Source organism: Gadus chalcogrammus, chromosome 1 (assembly GCF_026213295.1).
Source record: "Gadus chalcogrammus isolate NIFS_2021 chromosome 1, NIFS_Gcha_1.0, whole genome shotgun sequence".
In the NCBI taxonomy this organism is placed as follows: Eukaryota; Metazoa; Chordata; class Actinopteri; order Gadiformes; family Gadidae; genus Gadus; species Gadus chalcogrammus.
Genome location: NC_079412.1, coordinates 19,359,435 through 19,386,521, shown reverse-complemented (window position 1 = coordinate 19,386,521; position 27,087 = coordinate 19,359,435). Strand labels below are relative to the sequence as shown.

Below are 27,087 nucleotides of genomic sequence, written 5' to 3'. Positions count from 1 at the left end.
ATGGACAACGGTGTCGGCGCCGTTGTCCGACTCACACTCGTCCTTCACACGAGTTGCTGGTTCAACCCCTGGCTGCTGTTGGCAGGGGGGGGTTAGAGGTCTCCATGAGCAAGGCACCTCACACCGAGCTGTTGGCACCTTGCGTCGCAGTGTGCGTGAACGTGAGATACGACCTGCTCACGGAGTTGCCGCGGTGGCTATGAATGCGCTATAGAAACCCAGTCCGTTTACCAGGGACCTAGTGAGTGATGTCACTCCCAAAGGGTGTGACGAAGTTTCACACAGTCACCTGTCAGAAATTTAATATATTTAAAAAAAAAATGATATGTTTATACTGTAACTAGGTGTTTTTTTCTTTTTCACAGAGGGCAGGTCAGGGCAATGACTAGTGTATTCAACGACCAGAAAAAAGGGAACAGAGTTCGATCTCCAGCCTAAAAGGAACCATTGAAGAGTCCCTGACCACTACCTACACCTAACTGTTCCTAATTCACTGTGAAAAAGGACCTGGATAAAAGCGTCTTGTAAATGACTAGATACAAGTAGATAGTGATAGAGATGGATTCCTTTGCATTGCTGCAACCATTTCTTTATTCCAAGCTTAAACATTCTTACAGCAAGCTGCCAACCCAAACATCCAACATGTGTCAATGAGTCTTCTTTACAAATTGCTAGCTTGTTGCTAACAAACTGCCAGCTTGTAGCTATAATGTTTCCAGCTTGTGACTAGGTTGGTTCCCACCTGATGCTGGCGTGTTGTTAGCCTGTTGCTAGCTTGTTGCTAGCATGTCTCCAGCTTGTGTCTAGGTTGTTGCCTAAATTATGCTGGAGCGTTGATAGCACGTTGCTAGCTTGTTGATAGCATGTCTCCAGCTTGCGACTAGATTGTTTCCTACCTGATCCTGGCGCATTGTTAGCCTGTTGCTAGCTTGTTGCTAGCATGTCTCCAGCTTGTGTCGAGGTTGGTGCCTAAATTATGCTGGAGCGTTGTTAGCATGGTGCTAGCCAGCTGCTACCATGTTGCTAACCCGTTAGCCCGCTGCTAACAGAGATGGCTCCAGGGCTCACCTTGATGGTGACGCCGCGGCCGGTGCTGTTGTCGTGCATGAAGACGCGCAGCATGTGGGGGATGAGCTGTGGCAGGTAGAGCTTGAACTCCCCGCCCAGCGCCACCACGATCTGCTCGATCAGCAGGATGATGGTGTTCTGCATCGGGTTGTTGGGCGTCCAGTACTCCTACAGCACACAGAGGGATCAATCAATCAATCAATCAAAATGTATTGGTATAGCACTTTTCATAAACGCAAATGTAACACAAAGTGCTTAATACAATCCCCCCCACCCCCAGAGATATTCACACATGTACAAACAACCCCCCCTCCCCCTCTCACCCACCCATATCCAAAGCGATAACTTTGTGAAAATAAATAAATCATTTAATAAATGGATAAATACGTTGTTTAATTAAAAGCCAGGGTAACAAAAAAGGTAGGTTTTGATTTTGCGCTTAAAAACAGCAACCCTCTCTGGTGGACAGGTTGAGGGTTAGAGACACTTGAGACCGATAATGATTGTCTATAAAGTACTATAGACACTAACAGGAGGATTGCTTAAAGTAAATATATGTACATGTTTAGGTTATACAAAGTACAAGAAGGCTGACATCAAACCTTGAAGTCGAAATATATAACTTACAACATTGAAAGTTTGATTCTTAGCAATAAAGTGCGTAACTTTGATATAGAGTTTATTCTCCCCAATGCATAAATGCATTGCTTTAAACATGAATTAAAGAAAAAAATGAGTATAAGACTACAAAGTACAAGACTTCTGAAATCAAATCTTGAATCCAAAGTTCATAACTTAAAATATTGAATGTTCATATTTAACAATAAAGTGCATACCCTAAACACAGAGCCATGATTCTCCCCAATGCTGCAAGGGTTAATAAATAATGTTTATGAAACAAGGCGACCGTGTATCCTTGATGTAGTCTAGGCTTGGCTTGTCCCAGAGCACTCCCAACCACGGAGTAGCCTGGCCCACCATCAGGGTAAAGCTCCCAGCACTGGGACTGGGGGAACTGGGGGAACTGGGGGAACTGGGTTCAAACCGCACAACAGAGGAGCGGGAGCGAGGGAGATAGGGTTGGACAGGTTGGACAGGGGGGAGGGGGGACGGAGAGAGGGTTGGCCAGGGGGGAGGGGGGGAGGGGGAAGAGGGGAGAGGGAGGGAGATAGGATTGGCCAGGGGGGAGGGGGGGAGAGGGTGACTGTACACTCTGTGCAGGGGGAGCCGGGATCGGATGACCTCACGTGCGGCAGCAGTGGAAAAGCCGGCGGGAACGTCGGGAGTAATTGGGATTAGGAGGGCGGACGGCAGCGAGTCCAGGGGGGGGGGGGGGGGGGGGGAGACAGCGGACGCACGCAATGCTCCGGCACGCCAGCGCCCCGAGGTGTTTCACCAGCAGGGCACCCCCCTCCCCCCCCCTTCCTCTCCTGGGTGGTTTCCAGGGAGACCTGGACCGCGCTGCGTCCTGGATGGATGTTCCAGCCGCCCGTCTGGGCTCACCCGGCCGACCGGAGCGCCACAAAATATGAATAGAGCCTTTGTGTTCCACTGCGGGATGTGGAGGTGCCACGGGGACAGGCCTTCTTCCAGAGGGAGGAGTCACAGCCGAAAGGGGGAGGGGTTATGTCCAGGGGGGGAGCCATGGTCAGGAGGGGGAGGAGTAACAGCACTGATAGGGGAGGGGCTACGGTCAGGGGATGGGTAAACACCAGTAGGGGAGGGGTTACATTCATGGGGGAGGAGGGGGTTCCATCCAGGGGGAGGGGTTCCCAGCATGAGGGAGGAGTTACACAGATGGGGGAGGAGTTACACGAGTGCCTGCTAACTTGGTAGTTGCGCCAGTTGCCCATTAGTAGGGCAGGGCTACAGGGACCGCTGGCTCTAGCCGGACGGTGGCAGATTTATGGTCCACCTAGGGGCCGGCGGCCGGGTCGTAGACGGGCAGAAGACATTCGTAACCGATGTTCTGTCGGTTGGGGCCCGTCGCCTTGGTAACAAGCCGTAGCAGCACAGCAAGGGAAATATAAATAACACATAATGCATGGTGAAATTGAGATTTTACCCGTATTTTACGACAGCTCTTGTTCTGTCTGGCACTGCTTGGGCGATAAATGGAGCTACATTATGAGATGACAATTCAAAGCCATCACCAGAAGAGGACGGATAAAGACCACTGCCATGTTGCAAGGAGTGTGGGGGATGAGTAGGTGAGTCCGGTGAGTCGGAGGGGGTATCTCAGTGAGTCTAACTGAAGGCACGTGTCCGTGTGCCTCGGGGGTCATGAGCCTGGCTCTGGCGATACATAAACTACACAAGGAGGACGAGCATCGAGGCAGACTTTCAAAATAAGAGTCGGCTGTAAATAACCTTTCTACCCAAATAAATCAGCTCTTTTAAAAAAAATCTTGCCCTGTGTGTGCGTGCGTGTGCGCACGCGCGTGCGTGTGTGTGTGTTACTTCTAATGATGGAAAGAGGAGTTGGGCAACCAAGCATAATTAAGAGTTTGCAGCTGCTGCAGCTTGACGCACAGGAAACAGAGCCGGCTTCACGGTCGTGCTCAGAGTGCATGTGTGTGCGTGTCTGTGTTTGTCTGTGTTTGTGTGTGTCAGCGTGCGCTCCTTACTCTGATGAGGGTGAAGATGTCGTCCATGTAGGGCCGGATGTGGATCTTCACGAAGCATACCACCATCCCCATCTGCTGGAAGAGGAACTGGAGAGGGAGAGAGACCGAGAGGGACGGTGAGGGAACAGTGGAGTGATGACCAGAGCACGATGTGGGGGGGGGGGGGGGGGGGGCAGGTGCTTGACGCCGTGGTGGTGGTGAGGGGGGGGGGGGGGGTGGGGATGGGTTTATCTGGGTTGGCGTTTCGTCACGGGCCCCCGGGACACCGTCCCCCTCTGAAGTTATGGGATGGAAAATGTGAGCGGTGTGGAGACTAACAGAGGGTGAGGGAGTGCAAGACGAGTCTTGTCCAACAGCTTGAGAGGGAGGGAGGCAGGCTAACCCCCCCCCACTCACACACACCCACCCTCCCCTCTGTGTCCACAGCGTTATTGGGTAAAGATGAATGGCGCCCCCCCCCCCCCCCGCGCCCCGTGATGAATCACTGAGCACACAGGACGCGGGCGTGGGGATGATTCACGATGTGTGCATATGGATGCTTCAGGATTTGATTTGTGACACTGGTAGGACGGCGGAGACGTCCCAAAGTGAGGTTATTGATATTATTGGATGAGCTGGCCCGTCGCGCCCCACCCACCTGGATGGGTGACGGAATAACGGATGGGTGACAACAAGAACTTTTAAGCAGAGGAGAAGTACTTTTCCATGTTGCCTTGCATAATAAAACCCGATTGAAAAAGGTCAAATAATGCTGGGCTGAGGGATGGGTCAAAGTCAGTCTGCGCGGAAAGACTATTTATAGATTTAAAACTGCAAAACTTAATTGTAATAAGCATTTTCTTATTCTGGATTTGTAGCCTCTCATTGAGATTGCGCAAGAAACGATTGAGACAAAGCCGTTAATCCGTTCACCCATGAACGAGGGAAAGTCATTTCAAATCCGAAAATAAGAGCCGCCCCATTACACTTTACCGTGGCGTGCGGCTGATGGATTTAAATCGACAAGGCAGCGCACGGCCACGTACTTAACAGCACAAAGACTAGCTCTGCTAAAGTTTGCATCTGACGTCCAACTCTCAAAGAGAAAGAAAACGTGACCAGAGGACTAATGGGTCTACAGGATAAACATTTGCAGATCCCAAAAAAAAAAAAGAATAATCCCATTAAAGATGACATATTATACCACCAGGTGTGAGTGTGATTAGCCGTTACAAGCAGTTTATTTTTCTTCTGAAATCACAAGTTGGCGTGTCCCCCTAGATGTGTGCTGGATAGATCAGCCCACCAGCGTAGCCAGTGGACCGCAGCAAACGTTGCTCATCTATCCGTCGTACATCTGGGTGGACACGCCCACCTGTGATGTCAGAAGAGGCAGATTTTCAAAAACGGTTTGTAACGGCTAACCCCGCTCACACCTGGCAGGCGGTACGACACCTTCAAACCCGTCGGCCCCAGTGGCGCCCCCTACCTCTCGGATGCTGGCGTCGCACACCCGGATGACGTTGAGGAAGGTGGGCATGACCTGCGGCAGGAACTGCACACACTTGAGGCCCAGCGACTTGAAGATGAAGGTGACGGCCTGCACCACCATGGTGTGGTGGTTGGAGAGCGAGGGGTCCCGGAGGATGCGCATCAGGGTCACCATGGCGACCGCCGGGTAAAACTCGTCCAGGGGCAGGTTGCCCATGTTCACCAGCATCTCGCTGGTGCTGTAGTCAGCTGAGGGGGGGGGGGCGGGGGGGGGGGGGGGTAGAGGGGCTCGTGTTAACCCAGGGGCTCTCCGCCTCGTTCCACACCAAGAGGCCTGGAGCCGTTGTCAGGTCTTACGGTTCGGCCCCTCTGTTCAAACACTGTTTGTAACATCGGCATCCCTTTTAACCTTTAAATACATTTCATTTTTTGCCCGTCATTATATTCTGAATCTTCACAAAAATATTTGACGGCAGAAGTCCTGCGACCAAAGACTTCTGTGTAAATCTACCGGACCCGTTTCTGTTCCGTCCCCATTGGACCGCTCCAAGTCTCCCTCGTTAAAGGGAGCCCTTAGCTCACCCCTCCCTCCCCCGCGGAGAGAGGGAAGCGGGGGAGACGGTAGAGGTCAACACCATGTTGACCGTATAATCGAGCATGCGGTCAATAACGTCTCTGGAGCAACACTCACGTAAACCATGTAAGAACCAAAGTGAATACATAAAAGAAGTGCGTCATTGTTATTTCTGTGCCGTTGCTTCCAGATAAGAGTGGTTGAGGTGATGGACTGGGAGGATTGGGAGGACTGGGACTCGGTCTGATACCCTCCGCAGCACCAACTGGTTCCATTACAGACCGGCACACATTAATTCAAAAGGAACTTTTTAAAAACGGGAAACCCATTTCCTTTCTCTCCGTCTTGCTAACAAACCAGCAGAACGTTTTAATACCCACACGTGCTTTATTTACATTTATATCCTTAACTGTCCCGCTTGATTTGTCTTCATCGTTTTCATTTTATGCGAAACAACGCCGGGTTTCCTCCGAATGGGAAGCCGGACGTTTAAATCAAAGGTGTCTCGCCGGTAGCGTTCAGACATTTATGGGATTCTGCGGAACGAGCGTGCGATTTATAACAAAACTGTCGGTAATCCGATGCAAAATGAGTCTGCGTAATGAGCGATAAAAGTCCCAACATCACATAACTAAACGAGGAGCCCCTATACACAGTCAAAACGCACCCAGCACACACAGCCAGACCCGCCTTCATCCATCACGAGGAGGAGGAGGAGGATGATGATGGTGGTGGTGGTTGGGAGGAAGGCCCGTCTGTCTCTCTACACGCGAGGCAGCTTGGGTTTCACTAGAGACATGTGGTTATGACATAAGTCTGGGTATTCCACGTTTCATTGGTCCACTGGAGGAGTACAGTTACCGCTCGGCGCTCCACTGTCTTCTCATTACCCCGCCGTCGGGGATCCTCTGGACGGGGTCATAGTAGACGGGGATGATGGATGGGCTCTGGGCTCTGTTGGCTGGCCTGGTCACTGTGCCATGATTAGATCGTGTCATGTGTGCGCTGGCCTTGGCCCGAGCACAAGATGGACGCTGACAAGGAGACGGATTGGCCCTCGGCGCTCGTCTTCATAGCCGCCGTCGTCGTGGTTACAGCAGCACCCGTATGCAAAGACGCCAAGTGCTGCACAACCGACACGAATTAGGGTTTGTATAAATCACGGCTCACCTCTGACAAACCCCTCGCGGTATGCATGGCTGTCTAGTCTTGGCGTCCGACAGAGAGAACCACGGAGGGGCTACACTGCGTGTCCCAGCGCTGCCTGTTCATCCAACACCACTACCCAGCATCCTCTCTGGCTACGCAGACAGCAGCCCAGACGCACCGGTCACGACTGAGCCGGGACGCTAAACATCAGCAGATATACGAGTGCCTGTCGCCATCGCAGTCCGCTGAGGCTCTGAACAAACTGCTAAAGCCATTATGATGAGTCCTGAATAAACATTAGGGATTTGAATCACATTTTCACGGCCGAATACTCAGCGAGTGGTATGAAGGATTAATCGATTATTTCGATGTGTGCCAACAGTCACAGAAGGGAGCCACGGCTCATTGGGCAAAAACTAACTTTTACAGTGAAGAATCGCATTTATTCTGGTGTTAATCCCCATGAATATCTTCTGGTGAATACCTCAACTTCTGTAAAGTACGTGATCACTTGAATGATGTCAGACTCTCTCCCCGTTCCACTCCCAGTAGCAAACTGCAGCTGTTTGTTGTGTTGTATGCATAAATACATATTTACGCCTGTGTATTGTATTGTGTGTATATTGTTCTGTGCAGGATTAATACAATACAATTATAATAATGGGGCTGCAGAACCAACATTATGTTCTGTGCGGAAGATCGCAAAGGAGATGGCCAACGGTCCAAACGTTGACCGACTCTAAAAACGGATTATTACCACTCATCCTTCATAACCAAACCTTTAACACCTCTCTCCTATGGTCACCTGACCATAGGAGAGAGGGAGCTCACCTGAACATGACATAGTTCTGTGTGGAGCGGACAACAACAGAGTAGACCTGTTGGCCAGCACTCGGTTGCTAGGCTCAGCCTATGCTAGTAGCAGAAGGCTGTGCCCTATGTAGCATTGGGTTGAACAGAGCACGCTATGCTAGCAGCATGTGGGTACGTAGCATTGCGTTGAACAGAGTACGCTATGCTAGCAGCATGTGGGTACGTAGCATTGGGATGAACAGAGTACGCTATGCTAGCAGCATGTGGGTACGTAGCATTGGGATGAACAGAGCACTGTATGCTAGCAGCATGTGGAGTAGGTTCTTGGTCTCTTGCACCACTGCTAGGTCATTTTCGTTGGGAGTTCAACACTTGGGATGCATGATCAATCGTGAACGATATTGTAATTCAAGCACTAATTCCGTAGAAGTTTTTTAAATATTTGCAGAGCCGAACCCATTTACACAATCAAGTGTGATTAACCGTTGCTGGTCGATGACTCCATCGGTCGGACGGACTCGTTTGGTTTGAATAAGCGTAACATTAACCTTCCCAATTTAAAAAGTAGTTTTTGGATCGTGTTCATTTATTCTTTGGAGGGCGATCAACTCGCTGCTGGCCGCGCCGCCCGCCCCTGGCAGCCGCCAGCGCAGAGCGTTTAACAGGAACCACGTTTCCATATTCATCTCCGCGCCCCGTGTGAATATGACAAATTAAGTGCATTTCAAGTCTAGCGACATTCCCTTCAGCCGAGCGGCCAGCCCTGATCGTACCAATATTCCCAATCCCACGCTACATAAAGCTCCCGGGGGGGGGGGGGGGGGGGGGGGGGGGGCGTCACACTGACCCCGCGGAGGCTTCCCGGGCCGATAGCCTGGCGTGGGAAACTCACGAGCACCGGGTTGGCCCTCGCTCACACAAGAAGCTACGGCGCGGTGATCCATCCAGCAGGAGCCGACGGCGGGACGCCTCCACCCCCGGATCCCTGGCCTCGACCGGGGGGACGGCGGGACGCCTTCCACCCCCGGATCGCTGGCCTCGACCGGGGGGACGGCGGGATGGCTATCGGGGACCGGCCCCCGCCCGTACATCCCGCGAAAGGAGGACGGGCGGCTTTACGACGTGGCGTCCCCGCTCTCCCCCTCCTGACGGGCAGAACGTGCCGCTGGCAGCGGGGGGAGTGCTCGGGTTGGGGGGGGGGGGGGGGGAGACATCAGTCACGGCCCACGGGGGTTAGTCATCAAACGGTACGCGGCCAACGTGCTCCCGGATCCCAGAGGGCGTCGTCCCCGCGCCCCCGCCCCCCCCCGCCCTCGTCCAGGGTACAGGGACGGGCTCTCGCTCCAACCAGCGATTTACTTTGGACGGGCGCTCGGCGCGGCAGACAGGCTCCAGAGTTACGGTCGGTGCTAAAGAGCCGCGGGTTGGGAGAGGAGGAGGGAGGAGGGGGAAGGGAGGAGGGAGGAGGGAGGAGGGGGGAGGGAGCGGTATGATGAGCTGGTTGGCCGGATCTGAGAGGGATCAGGCTGGGTGCTGCCGCGGGCCAGATACGGCACCTCAAGTAATTGAAGCCTGAAATTGTTTTTAACATCTTTCACGGGTGAGTGTGAGTGCGAGTCCAGGCACTTGATTGAGTTTCATGCCTAGCTCCTTTGTTTATTCACACAGGACACGCAGCCCGGGTACACCACGTGTACCAAAGCGTGCGCGGCTGCTGGCTCCAACAGGGCTCATGGTTGGACGTCTGTTTCTCAGACACACCTGGGTTTAACTTCTTATGATGTATCAAATACAAATAAAACACATATATTTGTATGGGCTTTGGCTCAAAATAAGTGGGACCATTAGGAACAAAGGTCGAAATCGAACCTGGATTTCTACAAGGTGTACTGGCTCTGTGTGGCAGAGCTATTGAACAGGCCCAAACCAAAAAGATCAAACTCATAAAGCAGTAGAAAACGCTTCTCTGAGATGTGAGACAGACTTAGGATGTGCTGCTCCTCCCTATCTGCGGTCAGCGGTGTGTTTCTGATCAACACGCGTCCGACGCCCTTTCATCTGCGGCCGGTCGACCTCCAAGGGTTCATGTAAATCCCCCAGACTAACCAGTGCAGGAAGGCCGGGCGCCGCTTATCAAAACCACATCCAGCGGGCCCACACAGGCTCCGAGGCACGCCCCCCGCCCGCTGCACCGGGCTGGGGGGGGGGTGTGTGTGTGTGAACGAGGGACCACACAGCGAGAGGGAACCAGTCTGGACGGGGTTTATGTTGTGTCCTCTAGCCGGGCGTGCGCTGGTTCCTGATAAGTACGCCTCCGTCGTGATCTGGCAGATTGAGCGCTGCCAGCAGGACAGATTCTTTCTGCGTCGGAGGAGGTCGTGAGATCAGAACCCGGTCACCGAAAGAAAAAGATAATCCACACGCAGGTTTTGTTTTCCTTCCGAGTGCCACTCGTTTCTCAGTGGGGCCAACCGATCCCCATGGTAACGCAGCGTCACCACGGTGACCAGGGGTCCCGACTGTAACCTGAACAGACTATCGTAACGAGGGCCGTCTTACCGGAGTCCTGGCTGGTCTTGGACTCGGAGAGGCTGACGGCAGAGGCGTCGCGCGATTGGTCGATCATGCCGATGTTGACCTTGTGCTTGTAGGGGTCCAGAGCGCCAAGCAAGCCCAGCACACGGATGGCCTGGGGGACACACACACACACACACACACACACACACACACACACACACACAGTTTGAATGAATGCTAAATCAATCAGAGGGTGATCGATACTCTGCCATCGGGCTCCATATAAGAGATGGCATCTTATCCGGGCAGCCAGGTAAACAGTCTAGGAGGAGAAGCCATTATTTATGTACCCCTGAGTGAGTGAGTATGGGGGTGACCGAGTGAGTGTCTCTGCGTGAGTGAGACACACGCACCTAATGAGGAGTTGAGTGAGTGCGAACGTCAAGTCAAGGTGAGAGAGTGAAAGAGTATTTTTAACACACACACACACACACACACACACACACACACACACACACACACACACACACACACACACACACACACACACACACACACACACACACACACACACACACACACACACACACACACCTCTCTGCGGATGCCCTGGTTCTGCTCCGTCTTGAGGAAGTTGAGCAGGACCTCGAGCAGGGAGGGGTACTTGCGGTAGGGCTCCACCACGTAGCCCGTGCTGGCCACCTGCTGGCCCAGCGTCCACAGCGCCACCTGGTGGAGGGGTCAGGAACAACATTCTGTATGAACACCGCCCGAGACATCATGCCTTGCATGGCTGGCAAAAAACGATCCCACCCCATCTCAATAACTGCATCCTATTCCAGAAGCAATACCAAGCAAAACATGATATAACAATAACAACACATACACAGAAGGGCTTTGACTCCGAACTTATTTACGTTATTCGAATATAATTCGAATATCAAAAAATAAATCAAAATTCGAACGAATATTAGGCAGCCCTTAATATTGTAACCTGTTATGGGCAGGCCAAGAGGGAGAGACGTCGGAGAACCCCACGCAGTCTATTCATAACATTGTAACGACCACGGAAGAGGCAGTGAATGAAGTATTGATTAGACAGCGATTTATTAGAACCCTAATAAACCGTTGGAACACGCAAGACCGGTAACCATAGCAACACCGGTAAACAAACCCTGCGAAGCCCAATCCAGGTCTTACTGAAGGCATTTAATGGTCAAAAATATTATTAATAAATATTCGAATATTAATATTACCGGTAATAAACAAACAAACTTCGAATATGATTTTTTGGCAAAAGTCAAAGCCCTAATACACAGTCAGTTGAAGCACATTAAACCCTGAAAGGTGTCAGAAGGCTTCCTATTGAGACGTGGGCTCACCTGTCTCTTGGCCAGGGAGGAGGAGTCCTGCAGCATGTCCATGATGATGGGGAACAGCTCGTCCATCCACTTCCTCATCTCCAGTCCACTCACCTGGCAGCGCAGGTGCACGCCAACCAATCAGAACAGGGGATTTCAGTAAGGTAACGGAGAACGTACAGCGTCCCGCCCTGTCCTGTATCAATGGCCCTTAATCCTGCCCTCTCATTGGTCGTTTGATGGCTACTATGCTCATCAGATAGTACATCTGAAAGTGCCACAGGTTAGATTCCCGACAGACCCTTTCCCTGCCCCTAAAATGAACAATCACCCCTCAATCTCATTTAAATCCTCATTTAAATCCTGAATCCCCTTCCTGTCCTGTGTTCAATGAAGCAGTGTTAAGCACGGCCTTCCTGCCCGTCCCGTGCGCTCCCTGTGTGTGCTCTACCTCCTCGGTCACCGCCTTCACGGCGGGCTGAACCATCGGACCTACGCGGGCGTCCCCCGCACTGCCTCTGCACTGGGGGACTAGCCTGCAGCTCCTAACCCTGCCCTCCTCCCTCCTCTGAGGGGGGGGGGGCCAGCCCGAGGCCTGCAGCCTCCGCAGATGGATGGACACCTGGAGGGTAGGGGGGGGGCTCAAGGCTCAAGGTCAAAGGTCACACTAAAGAGATGCTGCACTCGACGTGATGAAATACTTTGTTGACGCTGTAAGGATGAAACCACTTGGACCTGATCGATAGATGTACATTCTAGTATTGATTACTTTGCATCCTATCATTTACCATCAAGGCGTTGAGTGGAAGCCTTCCTCCAAAGAGACTTGCAGTGAAGTGAGACACTTGGTTTATGATCGGGTAATGGTCAGGGGCATCTGGCCCGAGGATGCCTGACGGGTAGACTGCAGTCTTTGGGGTCCGAACTAGGGATGCACCGAATATTCGGCCACCGAAAATGTTCGGCCGACAATGGCCCAGAACATAATGTTCGGTTTCGGCCGAAAACGTTCAGTATTAAATAAATATTTTGTATCAAATTTGTCATAGCTTTTTTTTATTGAAAAGCAAGACAAAAAAGATAATAAAGGACATTTAATTGCTTGATTTATGCAATGGTGAAATTTTAAAGCAAAATTAAAGAAAAACAGCAAAAGCCACATTCAGTATTCGCTTTCGGCTTTCGGCCAACTGTTTCAGTATATTCGGTTTCGGCCAAGAATTTTCATTTCGGTGCATCCCTAGTTTGAACCAAGTACCTTTGGCTAATGGTCAAACATCCGTGCCACCGTGCTATTCTGCTCCGAGGAGCTCAGATGAGGTTTTGGTAGTTCTGCTAGGCAGCTGAATGTACAGGATAACACCGTTCAACCTGGTGACCGGCCAGTAGCTTCCGGTCATCAGGGTGCTTCAGTTAGACTCAGTACAACAGCTGCTGTCATGACTGAATGTCGCTCCATTAATCAGGTCATGATGTCCAGGTGGGGGTTCGGTGTCTCACTGAGAGATGCCCAACCTCCCTCTGGCTGTAATGAATGTAGTGTGTTGGGTCTCGTACCTGCGCCAGCTCTCCGATGGTGGCCAGCACGCTGATGACCACCCCGGGGTTGGGGTCCGGGTCCTTCAGCTTCAGGATCAGAGCCTACGACACAGCCAGGGACCAGAGGGGGAGAGAGAGTCAGAGAGAGTGTCAGAGAGAGTGAGAGTGTCAGAGAGAGTGAGAGTGTCAGAGAGAGTGAGAGAGTGAGAGAGTGAGAGAGAGAGAGAGAGAGAGAGAGTGAGTGAGAGAGAGAGAGTTAGAGAGAGAGAGAGAGACAGAGAGAGAGACAGAGACAGAGACAGAGACAGAGAGCGACAGAGAGAGACAGAGAGAAATTCGAGGGTCAGGGAAGGAGAGATCAATTTAATATATAGTCATAGAGCTTTTTTCACAGTTAATCACTGTACGATAAGTTCTTATTGATACGAGTCATGATTAAGCAGGCAGTAATGGCACCATTTTGGCCAGGAACGCCTCCAGGTAGACTGTGGACATCAGTCATCGATCCCAGACCCTTTCGGCTGAGGGTCAAACACCCCATAATAGACAACCCTGCCTCCGTGTTTACACTAAAGACTCATTCCACAGGCCATACCTAGCCACGACCCACCGTGAATGAATACGATCCTATGTAGCGACCAGCCAATCGGAGAGGGGAGGGGGAGGAGTCACCTTGAGGATGGGCTCCATGTACGGGCGTATGAGGCGGGGTGCGTTGGAGACCAGGTGTCCCAGCATGCGGGCGCTCTGCTCCTTGTTGCGCCCCACGCCGCTGTGTTCCAGCTCCGTCAGGATCTGGAGCGGACGCAGCACAACACACAGTCACAGCTCAGCTCCTTCACCCACACACACACACAGGCGCTGGAGGAAAGGTGCTAGGCTGCCCCCTAGAGGCCCATGGGGAGAACTGGTCAGGCACAGAATACAATGCAAGTTTAAATAAAAGAATACTAAAGGGATTGGAATATAATCCATGTCAAGGACTTCATGAATATATTCAGTATGAATACTGCAGCTGTCCTGCTTCACATTAGATCCAACGTGCACAACTTGTAAAGCTCACAAGTACCACAAAGAAAGATATGATACACAGAGTAAAACCACCCAGAACAATGAGAGCTTAGTTTCAGAAGGAGAACACAGTCTTAGGATGGGCGTCCCCGGTCGTAATCAACCAGGCGATGGTGGAAACTTCCCCACACTGCTCTACTGTAGACCTCTAACGCTGTAGACCTGGACCTCTACAGTAGATCAGGGGGTTTTGGGGGTTTTGGGGAAATAACCAAATTGCGATTATTTCGACCAATATTGCGATTTAGTATGCAATTATTATTTTAATTTTTTTATGTTCTGTATTATTCACTTAACAAGCAATAAATCATTCTGTAGTATGACCAACGCGACATAGGAAGCAGTCGACATATAAAGTGCTCTTTCCTTTAGGCCAGGCCTATGTGTAGAGATTAATTGATATAAAAACTTTATTTAACCATTGAATTGTAAAAGAAAAAGAAATACAAATCTTACTGATCTCAAGTCATTTACAGTAACATTAAAAAAAAATAATAATAATTTTAATCCCAGCCCCCCCCACCTGGATGAGCAGGGTTGAACTGGACTAATGGTTCGCCCCCCCCCCCCCACCTGGATGAGCAGGGTTGAACTGGACTAATGGTTCGGGCCCCCCCCCCCCCCCCCCCACCTGGGTGAGCAGGGTTGAACTGGACTAATGGTTCGGGCCCCCCCCCCCCCCCACCTGGGTGAGCAGGGTTGAACTGGACTAATGGTTCGGCCCTACCCCCCCCCCCCCACCTGGATGAGCAGGGTTGACCTGGACTAATGGTTCAGCCCTACTCCCCCCCCCACCCCCACCTGGATGAGCATCTTGCGGAGGAAGGGCATGACGAAGGCGGGGTTCATGCTGCTGAGGCGTCCGATGGTGCAGATGGCCAGCTCCCGGATCTCAAACACCTCGTCGTTCAGCGCCACGAACAGGGCCTGCAGGTTCTCTGCCTGCGCCAGGTGGGCGTCGAAGCGCTCGTCCAGGGAGGCCAGCACGCAGTAGCGGATGTCCGGGTCTGGGGGGGGGGGAGGAGGAGGAGAGGGGGGAGGAGGAGGAGGAAGGGGGGGAGGAGGAGGAGAGGGGGGGGGGGGGGGGGGGGAGGAAGGGGAGGGAAAGGAGTACGAAGAGGAGGAGGAGGAGGAGGAGGAGGAGGAGGAGGAGGAGGAGGAGGAGGAGGAAGAGGAGGAGGAAGGGGGGGGGAAGGAAGGAGGAGGAGGAAGAGGGGGGAAAGGAGTACGAAGAGGAGGAGAAAGTGGAGGAGGAGGAGGAGGAGGAGGAGGAGGAGGAGGAGGAGGAGGAGGAGGAGGAGGAGGGCAGAGAGGATTTGGAAGGAAAGGAGTACGAAGGGGGGGAGAAAGGGGGAGGAAGAGGATGAAAAAGGGAGGAGAAAGGGGTGGAGGAAGTGGAGGGGGAGGAGAACAAAGAGGAAGGAGGAAGAGAGTTAGGAGGAGGAAGAGGAGGGGAAAGAGTAGGAAGACGAAGAGGAGGAGTAGGAAGAGTAGGTCAGCGGAGGTGGAGGAAGGAGTACAAAGAGTAGGATGATGAGGAGAGAGGGGAGGAGGAGGAGGAGTACGAAGAGGAAGAGGAAGAGGAGGGGGAGGAAGAGAAGGATGAGGTATTTACACCAGGGGATGTTGTATCCAGAGATCACTTGCAGAATGTTCCACTGGTCTGCTCAACAGGCAGACAGCCTGCGCCATCACTTCCTGTATCGTACCCTAGAGCAACAAAACATCACTACTATTTGGTTCATAGCAAGCTCCAGATGTTGGGAGATTTATCGACTGAGAATCGACTACACTCTATATATGTTATTATATATATGCGAGACACAAAGTTCAATAAGATCACTTTCTTTTTCCTTTAATATTAGTTGACTATTATAAACATCAGCCAGCTTGTCTACCGTCTCAACTTTGTAAACGCGTAATTTACTTGGAATATGTGGAATATTACCGCTAGTTTATCTAGGGAACAACATTGCTCTCTCTAAAACTCTGGTGACCCATTGAACATCCAGCCCACCGTCTATCTGTAACTCATTAAGACATCCACATTCACATCCAGAGTACAAAGTAGGAAAAGAGGAGACGTTCAAACAGGGAAAGATTAAAAAAAACACAATATTAAAGGTTGCATCAGCGATGTTGGCCGACATCACTTCTGTTGGTATTTGAAGCGAGATCCAAAACAAACAAGAGCCAGCTGGCCCCTCCCTTCCGTGGTTCGTGCGTCCAGTAAAAACTATCATGACGAAGCACAAAACCCCACAACACCCACCCCTTGTCTGTGATTGGTTGGAATACTATTTGTTTTGGTTTTGAGTGATTGGTACCATTTGTTTTTGTGTACGATCTCGGAGCACAGGCTGCCTACAGAGACGCGTTTTGTTTAACAGCCTGCTTACGGGGCGGGCAGTGAGTGAAAGATCGGCTGAAAGCGATCCTTTATGTTTCCGTTTGGAATCGCTGACACAACCTTTAAATGACTCCATCTCCCATGATGCTTTGCGGTACCTGGGTCGGTGATGCCCACCACCAGCAGCTTGCTGAGCACGTCGGCCACCACCTGCACGGCCGTCTGGCTGACCACGTGGCCGCTGACCAGGTGCACCGAGGGGCTGAGCAGCCGCGAGCAGGTCCGCGCCGCCTCCATGCGCACCTCCTTGTGCTCGCTGTTCAGGAAGTGGTCGGCGCAGTGCCGCACGAACTGGGTGAGCGAGTGCCCTGATTGGTCGGGAGGCAGGGGGCGGGATAATGGGGGGGGGGAAGGAGGGGAGAGAAGGAAGGGAGAGCGAGAAGGGAGTGAGGAGCGAGAGAGAGAGAGCAAGAGGAGAGTGGAAGAGCCAGGGAGAGAAAGGAGAGAGGAAGAGAGAGAAGAAGAGACAGAGACAAAGGAGAGGAAGAGCCAGGGGGAGAAAGGAGAGAAGAAGAGAGAGAAGAAGAGACAGAGATAAGGAGAGGAAGAGCCAGGGAGACAAAGGAGAGAGGAAGAGAAAGAAGTAGAGACAGAGATAAAGGAGAGGAAGAGCGAGGGGGAGAGAGGAAGAGAGAGAAGAAGAGACAGAGATAAAGGAGAGGAAGAGCCAGGGAGAGAAAGGAGAGAGGAAGAGAGAGAAGAAGAGACAGAGATAAAGGAGAGGAAGAGCCAGGGAGAGAAAGGAGAGAGGAAGAGGATGAAGAAGAGACAGAGATAAAGGAGAGGAAGAGCCAGGGAGAGAAAGGAGAGAGGAAGAGAAAGAAGAGAAGGGGCGAGATGGAGCGCAAAAGAGAGCAAGAGCAAGAGAGAGCGCGAGAGAAAGAGAGGGAGAGAGAAAGATGGAGAGCGAAAGGTAAGAGAAAGAGAAGAGGGAACAGGCAAAATAAAGAGAAAGTGTTAAACACATGTCTGCAAACAAAACATTTCTGACATCCCCAAGACAATTTCCAAAAATGTTTGAATCCTTTAACATTCCAGGGTCGCGACAGTCAAGCTAATTATCTTTCCAATTATTGTACAGCTATCCCAGACTCCCCCGCCGCGGTGCGGCTCCTCACCCTCGAACTCGAAGCTGCCCAGGGTGCGCAGGGCCAGGGTGATGCTGCCCACGTCGCTGGCCTCGGGGATGTTGGTGAGGCTGGGCGAGGCCAGCTGGTGGGCCAGGCCCTTGGGCATGCCCGGGTGGCGCAGCGGCTTGTGCATCAGCACCAGGGACAGCATCTTCAGCAGGCCGTCCTGGATGTCCTTCTTCAGCTGGGGGATCTGCCGGCTCAGGTCGTACAGCACCGCCGTCAGTGCCGGGCTGGGGGGGGTGGAGGGTGGGGTTATGGTGCGGTTTATTACCCATCTGTCTCGGAGGTCCGAGGACTATAGCCTATGGCCTATAGCCTACTTGTTACGGAGCGCCTGGTACTCTGCCAAATGCTACCGCGACTACAGCCTTCCGGGTGGCGTCCATGTTTTCCTCCAACGACCGAGCGAAACATAATAAAAACGCTTGAAGTGGGGTCGTGACGTCGCATCCGAGGTCCGAGTCGGTTCGCAGAGAACACTAAAACGCACCATTAGACTGTTTATAGAGGGACTCCATTACCCATGATGCAACACAGATCCCTCACGTCTGGCCAGGGTCGGTTTAGGGAAGAACAAAGACTAAGAGTTCCATCAATGAAAATTATCTTTTGGTATTTTCGGGAGACTTACCGGTACTCATTTGTTGTCTAGGAGAAAAAAACAACCGTTCTTTAGACGGTGGCATTTATGTTTGGACCGATAAACTGATTTAAGCACCAAACATTAGGGACGATGATGATGGAGTTTGCAAATGTCAAGTAAAACTATTGATATATACGCTGTGCCCTTTCAGTGTAAAAGGCACCAGCTCAAAACAGAGAGAGGCACTATTCAAACCAGAGGGCATCGGTACTGTCCTGTGGTACCCTGGTCTGGAGGGGGTACTGGAGGGGATACTGGGGGGGTACTGGAGGGGTACTGGGGGGAGACTGGAGGGGGTACTGGGGTCCTACCTGAGACCCACGGCCAGCATGGGCTCCAGCAGCTCCTTGATGTCGGGCTGGATGCTGGGGCCCAGCGCCCGGGACAGCATGCTGATGCACGTGAACACCGTGGCGTCCACCTGCATGGTCTTCTGCCTCCTGGGAGAACGCACAATGGAGAGACCGACATGAAGCGCACAACCATCGCACAACCATCAGACAAACATAACAAAACCACCACACAACCATCACACAACCATCACATGACAATCACACAACCATCAGACAAACATAACAACCATTACACAACCCCCAGACAAACATAACACAACCATCAGACAACCATCACACAACCGTCATGCAACCATCACACAACCATCACACAACCACCAGACAAACATAACACAACCATCAGACAAACATCAGACAACCACCACACAACCAGCAGACAAACATAACACAACCATCAGACAAACATCAGACAACCATCAGGCAAACATCAGACAACCATCACACAACCATCAGACGACATCAGATGACCATCAGACAAACATCACGTCACAACCATCACATAACCATCAGACGACAATCAGATGACCATGAAGCCGCCCACAACAATGATTCTAACGTCAAGCAATGTGTAAAGTAAAGTCAAGGCATTTTATTGAGATCTTCTACAGCCACATTCACACGCAGGAATGAGGTCTCCTCCATCCATGCTCAGGGACACGCACGCACGCACGCACGCACACGCACACGCATACCCACAAGGGCTGGGCGATTAATTGAATATTGATGGCGATTTCTGCGTCAAATGATCTCAAAATTAACATAATCGATAATCGCATTTTTTTAATTATTTTTTATATTAGGCTTTATAGAAAGGGCAGAACAGCTGGATACCTATCTGATTATTATTTCAGATTTGAACATTTTCTTTTTGAACATTTTGTGTATTTATTTAAGGCGAAATTTCAAAGTTCTCAGTTGCAACGTCTTTTTTGGGAGAGACATGCGGAATAAATACAACATGTTTTCAAATTCAAAAATAATCGTTTGATTAATCGGGATTTCAATATTGACCAAAATAATCGGGATTATGATTTTTCCCCATAATCGAACAGCCCTAACGAGCACACACACACACACACACACACACACACACACACACTCTCTTACTTGTGGGCGAAGTCCTTGGGCGGCAGCGCGGCCTTGATGATCTCCAGCACCCTGGAGAGGTAGGGCTGGATCTCCACCCTGACGGCCACCACCAGCAGCCCCAGGGCCTGGAAGGCCGCGGTGCGCTCCTTCTCCTTCTTCAGGCAGCCCAGCAGGTAGCCCATGGTGTCCGCCAGGTACTGGTCTGAGGTCAGGAGGAGGAGGACCTTTTAACACGCCTGGGTTTTAAACGCTCCTCCAGACTACTACAGCTGCTTGGCTGAAGGGTGGATCACCGTGAAGTTGGGCTAGAAGCAACTGACCTGTATATGTGATAATGGCTAGAAGGAATCTACATCTGCAGGTGATTGGGCTGTTGGATCTACCCAATGGCGGTGGGTCAATAGACCCCCGACCCCCCTATCTAATACTGTGCCCCACCAACATTTTTGATCACCAGCCGCCACTGGATCTACCTGTGACGTGATTGGCTGGAAGGTAACTGTGTGCATGCGATTGGCTGATAGGAGAGTACCTGTGAAGGTGTCGGGCTGGAAGGTATCTCTACTTTAATTTGATTGGCTGACAGGAATGTACCTGTGAAGGAGATTGGCTGGAAGGTTTCTCCACTTGACTGTGATTGGCTGACAGTAAAGTACCTGTGAAGGTGTCGGGCTGGAACGTATCTCTACTTTAATTTGATTGGCTGACAGGAATGTACCTGTGAAGGAGATTGGCTGGAAGGTATCTCCACTCGACTGTGATTGGCTGACAGTAAAGTACCTGTGAAGGAGATTGGCTGGAAGGTATCTCCACTTGACTGTGATTGGCTGACAGTAAAGTACCTGTGAAGGAGATTGGCTGGAAGGTTTCTCCACTTGACTGTGATTGGCTGACAGTAAAGTACCTGTGAAGGAGATTGGCTGGAAGGTATCTCCACTTGACTGTGATTGGCTGACAGTAAAGTACCTGTGAAGGAGATTGGCTGGAAGGTATCTCCACTTGACTGTGATTGGCTGACAGTAAAGTACCTGTGAAGGAGATTGGCTGGAAGGTATCTCCACTTGACTGTGATTGGCTGACAGTAAAGTACCTGTGAAGGAGATTGGCTGGAAGGTATCTCCACTTGACTGTGATTGGCTGACAGTAAAGTACCTGTGAAGGAGATTGGCTGGAAGGTATCTCCACCTGACTGTGATTGGCTGACAGTAAAGTACCTGTGAAGGAGATTGGCTGGAAGGTATCTCCACTTGACTGTGATTGGCTGACAGTAAAGTACCTGTGAAGGAGACTGGCTTGAAGGCAGCGAGGCGGGGCAGCAGGTTCAGTATGGTCATCTGGATCAGGGGGTTCTTGGTGGTCCGGTACTTCAGCACCCAGCGGCAAACCTGACCCATGAAACAACCAGAGGGTAAACACTAGGGCTGGGCCATTCATCAAATTTTGATCGCGATTTTAGCGTCAAACGATCACAAAACGAACATAATCTATTTTTTTTTTTTTTTTTTAGATCAGCTGGATACATATCTGTTCATCATTTTAGATTGAAACGTTTTCTTTTAGATAATTTTTTTAAGGCGAAATTTCAAAGTTCTCAGTTACAAAAATATAATCGGAGAGACATGCTGAATAAATACACACATGTTTTCAAACTCAAAAGTAATCGTGATTTCAATATTGGAACAAAATAATAATCGTGATGATGTTTTGTTTCCCATAATCGAGCAGTCCTAGTAAACACACTCAGTATCCCCAAGTGTTCACTTGCTTGAATAGAAGTTTACAATAAACATGTATACCAGGGTTCCCCAATTAGTTTTTCCAGAGGGCCAAATTTGGTCAAACATGCCATGCCAAGGGCCGAAATGTCGTTTCATTTTTCTAATTCGCCATTTTTATGTGCAAATTTAGCTTTAATTATAATTACTGTTTTTGCGATAATGCAGGAGGGCTAGATCAATTAGGTTTAAATAGCATCCAGCTTCGACTGGAGGGCTTCAATCGCTTCGTACATGTCAGCAACAGTGTGGTTCTTGCCTTGTAGCTGCAGGTTAAGGTGATTCAGATGAGACATGATGTCACAAAAAATTAACATCTGCCAACACCTTGGCGTCAGCCCGCCAGAAATTCGCGGGCTTTTGGGCTCTGCAGGCTGGATAAAAATGACACACGTTCATCACGCAGGTCGCACACCCTCTCCAACACACGGCCTTTACTCAGCCAGCGAACATCGTTGTGCAGCAACAGATCTTTGTGTTCAGCTGACATTTCCTCGGCACCTGCTTTCATAGCTCCACAACTTTTGTTTAGATTTTTTCCTCTTGATTTAAGATTTCACCAGCCATGTGAATTGCACATTGTTTAATGAACTCTGCATCAGCAAAGGGCTTCTTAGCTTTATCAAGCATCCAGAAAACATGCAATGAAGCAGCTGTTGCGCTCTCTTGTGCCGATGCCGTTTTGCATATGGTTAAAACTGACCGCTTGTATGATGTCAACATGCTTGCAATCTTTGGTTTGCGTTGCTCAGATTTTTCTGGGAAACTTCCATTAAAGCTGGCAGCATGCAAACAGTTTGTGTCAGGTTGTCCGATTTAATGACAGCCACCCTCTGCTTGCATATTAAGCATGTCGGCTTTGCGTTGGCATGGTCCGGTAAAGAAAAGCAATACTCATCGGTCCATTCAGTTTTAAACTGGCGGTTCTCCTGGTTGACCTTCCTTTTCATGGCAAATGACATGTTTCTTTCATCAATTTTCAATCCGTTGATTTTTGGATAGCGGGAAAGTGACGCACGAAGCACGTTATTACGTCAGCACGCAGTAACGTCAACGGTCAAGTGGATGGTGTGGGCTGAGGGGAAAATATAGCAGACCGCGCAAATAAAAAAAAAAAAAAAAAAAAAAAATTTTTTTTTTTTTTTTTTGGAGATGACATGTGACATGTGGGTCTGCGCGGGCCGGACATTTTGCTCTTGCGGGCCGGATCTGGCCCGCGGGCCGCTAATTGGGGTTCACTGATGTATACTATAGACAGCCAAACTCATATCATAGTATAACCAAGCTGTAATGCATGCCGGAGTGTACAGTTTATCATAATAGGTTCCTTGACAAAGCGTTGTTCGGTTTGTGATGCCTGTAAACACCCCCGGCAGCTACCCAAAACAGAGCTGACAGCACGAGCGGGAAACTGGGCCTGTGTAAATGCACCTAAACTTTGTTTACGTCCTTATGCTGCTGTGGTTCACTGGTTACCTGTAGAACACGGTAACATCCACCATATATCCACCGTTGTTCCGGTAACCAGTGAACCATACCAGCATAAAACAAGGCAGGTAAACAAGGTGCACGTGAATATACTGGTGTCGTGGTTCACTGGTTATATGCAGAACAAGTTAACACCCATCCTGTGTTAGGTGAGGTTTCCAGTCGGGTCCTCCTACATGTGGACGTCCTGAAACCCGGCCTCCACCCGCTCCACCCGCCGGGCGCCCACGCACCCCCCACCTGGTCGAAGCGCTCCTCCATCAGCTCGCGGCAGTAGCGGCTCTCCACCAGGGAGTTCTTGGCGACGGTGGGCGTGGCCCCGAAGCTGAGGAACCCCTGGGGGGAGCTGTACCCCAGCAGCCCCAGCAGGGCGTTGGTCTGCTGGGGCTGCACCGACTGGAAGCTGGTGAAGGGCGTGATGTGGCGCGGCTTGGTGCCGAAGCCCATCATCTCCTTGCAGTACTTGTCGTGGACCAGCTGCTGCTGCGTGATCTCCTCCATCTCCTCACGCATGCGCTAGGGGGGGGGGAGGGGGGAGAGGGGGGGGGGGGCAGAGGGGAGAGGGGGGGGGGGAGAGAGGAGGGGAGGGGAGAGGGTGTCATGTTGGCGGGTGCCGCACAAAGAGTCACTTATCGGCGATAGCTTGTGATATGGCCGACATCGTTGGGACTTTAAGGTCGCTTTGAACATAAGTGTCAGTTAAATAAAGAAGAAGTAAAGTAAAAGGATAAGTAATAATCATGGCGCATCCGAGCATTATAGATAGCTTGACACTTGACCGTTAAACTTAAAGGAAATTGTTAACCACTAAACAAAAAAAAAAAAGACATTCAAGCTCTAGCACAACATCAATTAAAATTCCTCAAGCTAGGGTTGTGAAAGGCGCCAGAGTCGTTGTAATTTAAAAATGCTTTCATCCAAAGGAAAATATATGAATTAGCAGGTAGGGGTCGAGGCGACCCACTCGAGGCTGACTACAAGTAGACTGGGGGGGACACTCGGGTTTGAACCCAGAACCTCTGTTCTGGGGGCCCTGGCGTCCTCAGTGGGGGGCCTCACCTCCCCCTCCATGCTGCTGATGCGGACCAGCTCGTTGAGGATGAGCAGCGCCCCGTGGACGCGGTCCTCACGGTTCATGCCCTTCTCCTTCACCAGCGTCTCGTCGAAGCCCTTCTCCGCCTCCTCGAACGTTTGCTGTCAACGAGACCAGGCGGTCGGCTCCAACTGATATCATGAACAACGCTCGCTTTGCTTTAAATGGATCAGGTGGTTAACCAAATATACATTTTCTAAAAACATTCACGTTAATAACCCAGCATGTGGGCCGGGTAACATTTCAAACAGTAGGACGTGTTTAGGTTTAGCAGTACGTACTCCCACTATCTCTGATCAATGCAGGACATGGACAAACACACAGGCAATGTTTTATCTGGCCAAAATACTACAGCACAAAACGCGCTCTGAATGCCAATTCCCTGCATCTTCACGAAAGCTACAAATTCATACTTACGGCCCATTGCTGTGCAATGATGACACCTTTATGCCCCGTCTGGGATGAATACAGCAGAGCTCACAACCTTATCCCATTCCTACATTTGCCTCAGAACCACAAAACGAAAGCCTTAACAGGGCAACGATCGACATACTCCCCCAGCCAGAAGCAGGGAGCCAGGGGTACTAAGAGCCTTTGGGACTGTGGTTCTTGGGATCTGTAGGTCTCAGGGTAAAGGGGTCTGGGGGTATGGGGGTCTGGGGGCCGGACCTACCTTGTACCACTGGGGCTTCTGCATCTCCTTGGTCTCGCGCTGGGTGGTGAGGATGAGGCAGGCGCGCAGGGCCGACACGGCACCCTCACGGATGGCCTGCTTGGGGTCCCACACGGCGTAGAAGATGTTGTCGAAGAAGGGCTGCACCTGCTGGAAGAAGAAGGTGGGGGCGCTGACCGCCAGCTCCCGCAGCACCAGAACCTGGGGGCGGGGAAGAGGGGGTCACGCTGTGGTCCTGGTGGTGCAACACAGGCCCGTTCACATCAATGACCCCCAGTGTTTAACCCATAATGATGCTTAACCCCTGACCGATCCGTGATGACATGTGCGTGGATTTACTGAGGAAACGGCTGAATCTTTAGATTCAAATCTACTTAATCTGAATCTACTGAATCTGCTTCAGACCTTTGAGAGACTTTCTTTAGCCATCTCTCAATACACAAGACCAAATCACAGACCAGAAGCAGTTCTGCCGGTTGGAGCAGTCAGGGCACCAGTCCATCAACCGTAGTTTGTGTACTTCTGTTATAATACTTTAAAACATATTTTTCTTCGCTGTGATTAAGAAGTCTACAAAACCTCGACTCCCACCAATAATCACCAGTTAAAAATCGATGATGTGTTCCAACTCCTTTAGCTACTCTGTCCAGTCGGTCTGTTTTAAACTTGATTCAGCAGTACTTTTACAGTCACCTTAACACTGGGCCACTTTATAATTTATACTGTTTATACTGTTTATACTGTTTGTCCTTACTTCAGAATCTATTTTCTTTTCCTTAGCACTACTTGTATTTTTCATTGTAATGTATTATATCCTGTGTTTTCCACTTCTGCTGTGATGTAACAAAGGAATTTTCCCCCGGGGGATCAATAAAGTTGCATCCATGTTGTATCTGATATCTATAGTTTGCTTTTATGCTTCAGCCTCACCTGGAAGTGACTGCGGACATGTACACACACACACACACACACACACACACACACACACACACACACACACACACACACACACACACACACACACACACACACACACACACACACACACGCACGCCTGCTAAAAGACTGTTGTGACGTAAACACAACTCAAAGCAAACACGATGGAAACACGTTTGTGACGTCGACCCCGGCGTGGTCACGGCGCTCCACTCACGGCGGCGTGGCGTCGGCCCTCGTTGCGGTCCGCTCCGAGCCACTCCAACGCCCGCTTCACCTCGAACTCCACGTACTCGGCCGTGAAGGTGTCCCCCGCCATGGACAGGTGTCCCATGGCCTTGGACGCCATCTCCATGACGACGGGGTCGCTGGAGGGCAGCAGGTTGCGCAGGTAGTTGGCGAAGCGGCTGATCCTGGTGGCGTTGCCTCCCTCCACGCCGATCAGACTCACTGGGGAACGAGCCGTTGATTATTAGTCCCGTTAGACCGCGATGTCACAACATGTCTCAACCGTCAGCACATGAGCTCATGTAAGCTTAATGGCTTATTTAAGGGGTCTATGGAGAGTCGAGTGGTTAGGGTCTCCCAGCCGAAGGGATCTGGGTTCGAACCCCCAAATGTGAGCAGTTTACTTGTAGGCATCCTGAGCAAGATGCCAGAACCCCTATCTTCACCTTACAGACATGCACGTAAAAATGTTATTTGGATAGAAGCTTCGGCTACTAAGTAGTAAAAATGACTGTGTAGTATTTGAAGGGAAGACGATGGATGGTTTTGAGTCGGTAATCGTACTTGAACGGAGACTTACCGATGGCGAGAATTCCTCCTTTCTTCTCGTTCACATCAGAGCTGGACACCAGCTCGAAGATGTGGTGGTTCAACTCATCGTAGAATGTAGTGGCTTCGTCCTGGCTCAACTGAGCATGCATAAAGACACAACACATACAGCATCAGCGATGTGACAGCATCTGTCAGAGACGATAGCATGTGCCTAGACAGGGACCGCGTCGTGGGCAACACCAAACTCAGGTAGAAGACGGATGACTTGTATGTCACTCACCTCTCTGAGCTCTGTGGTCACGTAATGCTGCAAGTCCTTGGCAGACTTGGCTCTGGTGTCTTCATTCCGACTCTTCAGCCCGCTGACGAACTGCTGCAGCACGGTGGCTGTGCCCGACATGACCACCATGTCGACGGCCGGGTCTGCAAGTAAACATGGTGAGGTGGGAACAGCGTAACGCAGAGGTGATGGTCTGCAATGGTCAACTATAAAATGCAAATCAAAGTAAGAATGAAACAACAAAG

At 50.8% G+C, this 27,087-nt stretch overlaps 1 protein-coding gene across 1 annotated transcript in view; it reads right to left on the bottom strand.

Moving 5' to 3' along the window:
- The window catches only part of mtor (mechanistic target of rapamycin kinase), a 103,177-nt gene that overhangs the window by 75,617 nt on the left and 473 nt on the right, over positions 1-27,087 (bottom strand). The window contains exons 2-21 of the mRNA XM_056594499.1: positions 26,843-26,985; positions 26,591-26,699; positions 26,000-26,232; positions 24,847-25,047; positions 24,140-24,274; positions 23,321-23,596; positions 21,094-21,202; positions 19,836-20,019; positions 18,687-18,815; positions 17,718-17,962; positions 16,698-16,907; positions 14,991-15,196; positions 13,791-13,913; positions 13,137-13,220; positions 11,601-11,693; positions 10,813-10,947; positions 10,261-10,390; positions 5,164-5,414; positions 3,696-3,782; positions 1,069-1,236 (exon numbers count right to left, since the gene is read on the bottom strand). Of these exons, the coding sequence (XP_056450474.1) occupies positions 1,069-1,236; positions 3,696-3,782; positions 5,164-5,414; positions 10,261-10,390; positions 10,813-10,947; positions 11,601-11,693; positions 13,137-13,220; positions 13,791-13,913; positions 14,991-15,196; positions 16,698-16,907; positions 17,718-17,962; positions 18,687-18,815; positions 19,836-20,019; positions 21,094-21,202; positions 23,321-23,596; positions 24,140-24,274; positions 24,847-25,047; positions 26,000-26,232; positions 26,591-26,699; positions 26,843-26,971 (3,237 nt within the window). The 5' untranslated portion in view covers positions 26,972-26,985. The remainder of the gene's footprint in view (positions 1-1,068; positions 1,237-3,695; positions 3,783-5,163; positions 5,415-10,260; positions 10,391-10,812; positions 10,948-11,600; positions 11,694-13,136; positions 13,221-13,790; positions 13,914-14,990; positions 15,197-16,697; positions 16,908-17,717; positions 17,963-18,686; positions 18,816-19,835; positions 20,020-21,093; positions 21,203-23,320; positions 23,597-24,139; positions 24,275-24,846; positions 25,048-25,999; positions 26,233-26,590; positions 26,700-26,842; positions 26,986-27,087) is intronic.